This window comes from Bombina bombina, chromosome 3 (assembly GCF_027579735.1).
Source record: "Bombina bombina isolate aBomBom1 chromosome 3, aBomBom1.pri, whole genome shotgun sequence".
In the NCBI taxonomy this organism is placed as follows: Eukaryota; Metazoa; Chordata; class Amphibia; order Anura; family Bombinatoridae; genus Bombina; species Bombina bombina.
This window is the reverse complement of record NC_069501.1, coordinates 555,111,579-555,120,135: the sequence shown is the minus strand read 5'-3', so window position 1 is coordinate 555,120,135 and position 8,557 is coordinate 555,111,579. Positions and strand designations below refer to the sequence as shown.

The following is an 8,557-nucleotide window of genomic DNA, read 5'->3' as shown; positions in this document are numbered from 1 at the left end:
GGATTATCTTTCTTTTTAAACAACAAAAATTATGGTGTTAACTGTCCCTTTAAATGTTACTGCATGCCAGATCCATAAATTGTTTATAAAAAAAATAATAAAAAAAATAATAAAATATATATACTTGTGTTAGGGAAAAATGTATACATTCTAAAAGGCAAAATATAAGGAGTATGTGGAAACAGAGAAGGCATTTTGTCTAAGGTTCTAGGAGAAACCATTTTAATAATATATTCGTGAACATTTGTTTTTAATAAGATAATTTATTTGTAAAGCAACTATGCGTGTCAGTCTATTGACATTACAAATTAAAGCCAAATTATCCCTACGTATGCGAGCAAAAAATCACAGACTTTCAGTCACTAAAGCTCACTACTACGTCACGTAAGTGTCTTATTGGTTCTACAGCTTGAGCAATGCATTAGCGGTCGCAGGCAAAATGAGGGTTGGAACGCAAGATCTGAGAGGCTACCTCGTGCGCATGCGTATATTAAAGTATTTTATTGGTTCCAAGGGCGGACGTTTGACTTGACAGTGACTCAGCCAGAAGTCTCTGAAACCTACGCGCGGTTGGCAAGGTCAGGTGTGAGGGGAAAATGGCCGGATCGTTGTCTTTGCTCCGCTCTGGTGTTAGAAACGTACTTTATGTGCAGATGCGCCGATCCTCTGATCAGGTGATATGTGGCATCTGGTTACTTGATAAAACGGTTTGCGGAGAACGAGTTGTGCTTTATGGAGTCACATCGAAGTTATGCAGTTATTTAGCTACGATGTTGCTAAAAGACCATGCCATTTTGTGTTTATGTTTCAACGCTAGATAAAGGCATTTACTCACCAATTTATCTTTTGAGCATGTTAACCTGTATCTAAAAGTTATTTTACTAACATGTTGGACAAAGCCTTTATAAACTATTACACTTTACCTGGTAATATTACATTACTGTATGTTTTTTAAAATAATGGTTTAAACATCATTGAGAGAAACTGCATATGTAATGTGTCATGAAAGTCGAAATATTTGTTAGAGCTTATTATTTTAAGACTATCAATTCTGTATTACTGTGTGTTTTACCACCACAAAGGTGTTCAACACACAGTAGAAGTACTGCTTAGGACCCTCAGAGCACTGCTGGTCTTGAGCAGAAACTGCCACTGATCCAATCTGCAGCGCTAGTTATGGAGCCGTGCTACTAGCACTGCTTTATGCAGTGGTTAGGTGGTCATTTAGCTACATTACCATGTCTAGTTTATTATGCTGGGTGAGTATTCCTTTTGGATGAGTTATAGTTTACTTAGAGAAATCCTTGCATTAATTGAATGGTATTTTGAAATGAGCAGGGCAAAATTTCACATTGGATGTGGTGACGCTTTGTTTTGTCAAATTGCTATAAATGTATAATTGGCTAGATATAATACTCCTATGCTAAATCACTTGAAACTGATGCAGTATAAGTGTAAAAAGCTGACAGGAAAATATCACCTGAGCATCTCTATGTAAAAAAGGAAGATAATTTACCTCACAATTTCCTCAGCTGAGCAGAATAAGTTCTGTGTAAAAAGTTATACTCAGTTACTGCCAAGCTGCAGGTAAAAAAATAATAAATGAAGAAATGAACAGCAGCCAATCAGCATCAGCAGTGCTGAAGTCATGAACTCTTTTACTGTGATCTCATGAGATTTCATTGTAAATTTCCTTACACTGAATAGAGAAATAACATGAGTGCTTGAGGCTCAAATCGTTCAGACATACTGATTTGCTGCTTAGAAGTCCTTTACAATGGGATGTGGCTACTTAAAAACTTTTGAGGTAAAATATCTTCCTTTTTTACATAGATGCTCAGGTGATATTTTCTAGTCAGCTTTTTACAGCTATACTTGATCACTTTCAAGTGTTTAAAAATTTGGGTATTATATCCCTTTAATCTTGTAAAAGAGGGATATTTATGAATGGAGTGCAGTTTGCCATTGATTGATGTGACATTAAGTGGGCGATACTTTGTGGGGTTTGCAAATTGCGATATTAAAATGGGTAGATTTTGCAGGGTTGAGGAGGTAGTGAGCCACATTGAATGGGGAAGCTTTGGGTTACTAGAAATGCATTATTTTCCCTTAAAAAGTGGCAAGGAAATCTAATTTAAAGGGTCAACCAACACTAGAATTTTTGCTTTAAAAGATAATCTGACTGCCCCCTTATTTCACTTCTTTTGACAGACTTGCAATTTAGCCAATCAGTGCTCACTCCTTTGTAAATTCACATGCATGAGCTCAATATTATCTATATGAAACACATGAACTAACACACTCTGGTGGTGAAAAACTGTCAAATGCAGAGGCAGCCTTCAAGGTCTAAGACATTAGCATATGAACCTCCTAGAGAGGGGGTGTGGTTTTTTTTTTGTTTGTTTTTTAACTTGACTGTTCTTTTAAATCCTAAACATCATTTAAGAGTTTTCTTTCAAGTAGTAATAATGGGTGCAATATATAGGGTCTTATAATTCTAGTGTTTTTACAAGAATGTTGTAAAACACATGTCATACAACGTCATACAACGTAGGTTATGGTAATGTTATCTACATAGTTCAAATATTGTTGGAAAGTTTATAGCAAACTGGTGTAAGGGGGACAATTCAAAGGAGAATCCAAATGATTAGTAGCCATTTTGAGAAAATGTTACATTCAAGTGAGGAGCACTGTGTTGATAGGGCGAGTAATATGAATTATAGGACATTGCCATTTTGAGGGGAATGTGTGTGGGTTTGTTTTTTTTTTTTTTTTTTTTTTTTCTCCTCCTGTGGACACTCCAAAAATATTAAGTGGTTTGTGTGAATGTGATCTTTCAAAAAATTAAAACCGGATTGTGTCTTTACTGCCATGGAACTAATTCTCTGGTCCTATTTGCTACCTTTTTTTTTTTTTTTTTTCTGCTGCAGTTAGGAGAATTGGGTAAAGGTGCTGGAAAGGGAGGTGGTGGTGGAGGTTCAGTGAGAGAGGCAGGAGGAGCCTTTGGCAAACGTCAAGCTGCAGAGGAGGAGAGGTATTTTCGGTAAGTACTGTAGACTGCAAATATCTATATATAGCTGTTATGTGTTTAATTCTATATGCCTCTGTATATCAATATCTTTTATTATTGGTTATATAATGTGGGAATCTCTGATCAAGTTTAGCTAAAATGGTATTGCCAAATTTAATTTTTCTTCAGTTTAACTTTTGTTTTCCTCTACAATATATTAAATATGTTTTAAACTTCACACAGTAGCTGTAGATAAAACAAGACGATGGAGTGCTTCTGTTTCAACACTAGATAGAGGCATTTACTCACAAATTTGTTTTATTTGTATCTCTTTTTTTTTTTTTTTTTTTTTTTTTGAGAATGTTAACGTCAATGTTATTAATGTGTTGGATTCATTTAATTTCAAAGGACAAAGTCTTTTTAAACTATTAAACTATATATACATTTTTTATTTTTTTATTTATTTTTATAATGGCTTAAAGATTAATTGAGAGAAACTGCATTTGTAACATGTCCTAAGTTGGTTTGTTAGAGCATGTCTTTTTTTTTTTTTTTTTTTTTAAGAGGGGGAAAAGAGGTTTAGAGTCTAAAGTGTTATTCAAGCTGCACTACAAAAAAATGTATGGGAGGCTAGATATTTCACATCACAAAATGTATTATATACATGTGACAAGATTAAAATTTTAATATACCAGTGACATGGCAACTGTAGCGCATTACTCCAATAAATCACTGCTCTGGGCACTTAGTGTGTTACCACATGCACCGGTGAAACCACTATAGAGAGGAGAGTTATTGTTGCCAGGCATTTGCTGTACTCTTAAAGGGTCACTAAACCCAAAATCTTTCTTTCATGATTCAGATAGATAATACAAATTTAAACATTACAATTTACTTCTATTATTTATTTTGCTTAATTTTTTAGATATCCTTAGTTGAAGAATAAGCAATGCACATGGTGAGCCAATCACACAAGGCTTCTATGTGCAGCAACCAATCAGCAGCTACTGAGCATATCTAGATATGCTTTTCAGCAAAGAATATCAAAGAGAATAAAACACATTAGATAATATAAGTAAATTAGAAAGATGTTTAAAAGTGCATTCTCTTTCTAAATCATGAAAGAAAAAAATGTGGGTTTCATGGCCCTTTAACACGCTCCAGTTTCTTTTTGCACAATGAGGATCAATATCATGAGCAAAATATATACTAAATGGCCACGGCACCAAATATCTCCTGCGGTTCAAATATCATCTCAGAAGGTTAGTGCAAAGCCATCTCTGATTCACTATGTTAATCCTCGAGCTGTTGGTGACCCAAACACTCCACGCTCAGATGCGAGTGGTGTACTTTCCAGTAACCACTACTCCAATACAGGTGGGAATCTCAGGTTAGGACACAATGTCCTAGGTCACCGGTAAGCCAGGTTGGGGGCATATTGCCACACAAGGATGCGTTTTGTCAGATGGCTTTTGTTTGCACTAGAAATAAAAATGTAAGGTATAACCTCCATTGCAGACCTATCATCTGACAGCTATCTTAGAGAAGCCAGCTGCTACAGCTCAAAAACAATAGAGTTATGAAGATACTAAAAAAAGCACTACAAGCAACAGAACGAACCTGGATAGGATATAAACAATGCACAATTTATTATAAATACACAGTATAATTACTATTGTGACCGGTCACTCCAATTAAGTGTGTGTGTTTATCCTGCTACATGCTCAGCCCTGGGTGCTCAATAGCACTCACAGGTAGCTGTACTGTCCCAAGCAGTTAACCCCAGACAAGTCTGGGTGCAAGGCCTATAGGGAAAATTACCAAACAAATTGACACAACACACACAAGTCTAGCGCACGTGTGTATATGTATATCTCTCTCCCTCCTCCACTAAACTGCTCTCCAAATCGGCTCCAATGGAAGATAGATGTGTCACACTCTGTAACTATCTGTGATCTGGCTTCATATGTTAAGGGAGTGAGATCAATGCTATTACCATATGAAGGCATATGCCTACTGTCCCCTAGTTGCGCCTCCCGATGTCTTAGCTGACAGCGGGGGCCACAGCACGCACCTGTGTACTGGATGTAGGTACTACCTAAACACTGTATGCTGGGCAAAGAACTGTGTGAAGTAGTACCTATATCCTTTTGTTGCAAGAAGTTACTTCCTATTGCTGTTTAAATTGTGCTTCATCTGTAACCTAGGTTTTCAAAATGCTGCACACTGTCTAAACTAATTTTTTGATTTGCAATTTGTTTTGTTTTTTTCTCTTGTGTAGAGTCAAGCACAAATCTACACACAATCAAGAGGTGCTTGATGCCCTTTTAAAGGGATATAAAGTCTAAATTATTTAAATAATTAGATCCATATTTATTTTGTTTTGAAAATCATGTACATACTCTTTAGCAGCAATGCACTACTGGGATCTAGCTAGTGATTAGTGACTACACACTTCTCATCTTTGGCTCACCAGATGTGTTCAGCTAGCCCCCAGTAGTGCATTGCTGTTCAGGAGCTGACTTTAACTATACGTTAGCACATGCGTTTATCCCCTGCTAATGGCTCAAACCGCATTTTATTTGGCACTGCACTTTAATGTCTCTTTTAAGGGTCAGCTGTAAATGCATGCACTTCGTGTTTAACATAAATGTATCGTTGGTAACCTAGGTGAGTTCAGGAGCAGCAATGCACTACTAGGAGCTAGCTGAGCATATTGGGTGAACCAATGGCAAGAGGCATATGTGCAGCAGCTAGTTCCCAGTAGTGCATTGCTGATCCTGAACCTGCATAAGTTACCAATGATAGCAAGAGAACAAAGCAAATTAGATAGAAGTAAACTGGAAACTTGTTTAAACTGCATGAATCCATGAAATATTAATTTTTTGACTTTACATCCCCTTTTTAAAGGGACTGAAACCCCCAAAAATTGCATTCATGTTTCTTATACAACATGCAATTTTAAACAACTTTCAAATATGCTTCATTCTCTTATCCATTGCTGAAGGAACATCATTGCACTACTGGCAGCTTGCTGAACAAATCTAGTTAGCCAATAACAAGACACAAATGTATTCAGGCAGCAGTCACCAGCTAGCTTTCAACAATGGGTACCAAGAGAACAATGCACATTTGAAACTAGAAGTGATTTTAAAGTGAATGCCAACTTTCACAAATGAAAGCCCTGTTTTTAAAAATACTATTAAAAACAGGGGTACTTTCATTCATGAAAGTTTTACATTGAAGCTGTTCTTTTAAAATGCTTGCGGGTTTTTTTTTTTTTTTTTTTATTTCTTATTTCTAGCAAGCATGGAACACTGGAGCAGCATTTCCTCCGCCCCAGGACGTCTCTTATGTCAGAAATGATGAATCCGGCTTCCTCCAATCACGGTGTGGCCTCAGGCAATGTTTGCTCTGGGGGGGGGGGGGGAGCCATTGGAGGAAGCCGGATTTTTCATTTCTGACGTAAAACGACCTGGAGGCGGGGGAATTGCTGCTCCGGTGTACCACGCTTGCTAGGAATAAAAGGTAAGTATTTTAAAAGAACGGCTTCAATGTAAACTTTAATGAATGAAACTGCCCCTGTATTTAATAGTATTTTTAAAAACAGGGTTGACATTCACTTTAAGTGTTGTAAAATTGCACCCTCTGATCACCAGTTTCCTTTTGCATATTATTGAGCATTAATATTGTATGCTTACCCTCTAATTTTGCACTGCATTCTTGTGACTGCTTTTTGTAAAATTGTTCTTGCTTTCTGGTATAGATTATAATAGAGGGAAATTTAATTTAGTCAACTTGAATGTTTTGCAGGCAGAAGGAGCATGAACAGATTGCTGCTCTGAAAAAACACCATGAGGAAGAAATTGACCATCACAAGAACGAGATTCATCGTTTGCAAAAGGAGATTGAGAGACACAAGAACAAAATTAAGAATCTTAAGGATGATGACTGAGACGGTTAATTATGGCTCTGCTGTGTTTGCTTTTTGGTTGGAGTAATATAACATACCGTACGTTTGCTCCCGTGTGACACTTTTGTGATAGCCTGCATTTATTTCAATAAAATATAAACTTTATGTGCTTATGTTTTTGTCCTTTATACCATAAAACATTTTTGTATAATATTATTAGAACAAGACCCAACACTGTATAGATGTAATAAATAATTATTCAATGACTAAACTGGCCCCAACCATTCAGTCATACACACCTCATGCAAACAAAAAATAAGTGATTAATAATGTACTGAGTAATACCTGGTTCCTAGATTATTATTTTTTTTTGGTTGGCTTTTACATTTTGAACAGTTTTCCAGCACTACTATACGCTGTATTTTATTTTTTTATTTGTCTTTAAATACGCATTGTGCATATAGCACTTAAAGAATAAACGTTGAGAAGAATTGATTAAAAATCTGCAAACAATCCAGACCTTAACCTCTGCCCGACGTTAAAATGTTCCATGCCTTCCTAACCGCGGGGGGCTTTAGCGCCATTAGACCGGCATGGAACGTCCTAGCAGTTTGGCTGTACTGAAGCCAATTGCACTTCTTGAATGTGATTGCGGTCTGGAGGACGTGCCTAGTGTTATAGGGACGCCCCCTGGCCCAATCCCATTATTGAAATCTCACGATCGCATGCACAAACACATGATTTCAGTTTGTTTACTTTGAAACATTGTTCTGATGTAGACAAATTAGCCCATCCATGAAAGGGTTCAAGAATCTCACACATATTTGCAAATTTCAAAAGCGCATGCTGTTACAGAAGACCCTATCCTTTGAAAGAGAAGCAGAGGAACCAGAAGAAAACAGAGATTGGTGCATGAATATGGCAGAATAACTCAAGGGAAGCGGGAGAGACAGCCATGATCGTCAAACTTTAGATGACCTGGACAATTGTCCTAGTAATTGTGAGTTCGGAACAGGAAAAAAAACATCCAGAAAGGTCCTGTAAAAAGAAGTCTGGGTTTCTACCCAAGAAATGAAAATTGTTTTTCCAACACCTATTATACAAAGAATTTAAATAATGTGGAAGGTGTTAATAGGTGCTGGGATGCAGTTGATTCCCCCCCCCCCCCCATGCAAAATATTAAAGAAAACAAAAAGCATTCTAGGCTCTGAAGGATTTTTTTTGACTGAGAAAAAGAATAATGTACTGTGCGCCAACCAGAAGCTAAATTAGTAACCAAGATGACAATAGAGGTTTTTATGAATGTGAATATGCAAGATAAATTGTGTGGGGAAAAAATGAGTAACAAATCAGTCAGGTGATTCAAAAGGGGTGTGTGGTGTATTTGTGACGTACCTTGCGTGACTAAACGTGTAATTAATAAGCACTAGAGAGAACACTTAAAAGTGTGTAAAAAAATATATATATAAAAATCAATATATAAGGTGTATAAATAAACACCTTAAATTAGTAGACCTATAGTTTATAAAAACTAAAAAGTGTATAATGATGGGTTCAATACAAATATGAACCAAATAGATTAACAGTTAATACAATGATTAAAGCGCAATCGTTAAACAAATGACTCGTATAAT

General features: G+C 36.5%; 1 protein-coding gene across 1 annotated transcript; it reads left to right on the top strand.

The window, feature by feature from the left end:
- The first annotated feature begins 513 nt into the window (after positions 1 to 513).
- On the top strand, positions 514 to 7,088 carry ATP5IF1 (ATP synthase inhibitory factor subunit 1). The gene is made up of 3 exons (XM_053707076.1): positions 514 to 674; positions 2,931 to 3,043; positions 6,824 to 7,088. The coding sequence occupies exons 1-3, from the start codon at positions 597 to 599 to the stop codon at positions 6,963 to 6,965; spliced, it is 333 nt and encodes a 110-aa protein (XP_053563051.1). The 5' UTR covers positions 514 to 596; the 3' UTR covers positions 6,966 to 7,088.
- The last annotated feature ends 1,469 nt before the right edge of the window (positions 7,089 to 8,557 follow it).

Coding starts and splice junctions, on each gene's coding strand:
- ATP5IF1 (XM_053707076.1), top strand. CDS start 597: ATGGCCGGATCGTTGTCTTTGCTCCGCTCTGGTGTTAGAAACGTACTT. Junction 675..2,930: donor TGCGCCGATCCTCTGATCAG/GTGATATGTGGC, acceptor TTTCTGCTGCAG/TTAGGAGAATTGGGTAAAGG. Junction 3,044..6,823: donor GAGGAGGAGAGGTATTTTCG/GTAAGTACTGTA, acceptor AATGTTTTGCAG/GCAGAAGGAGCATGAACAGA.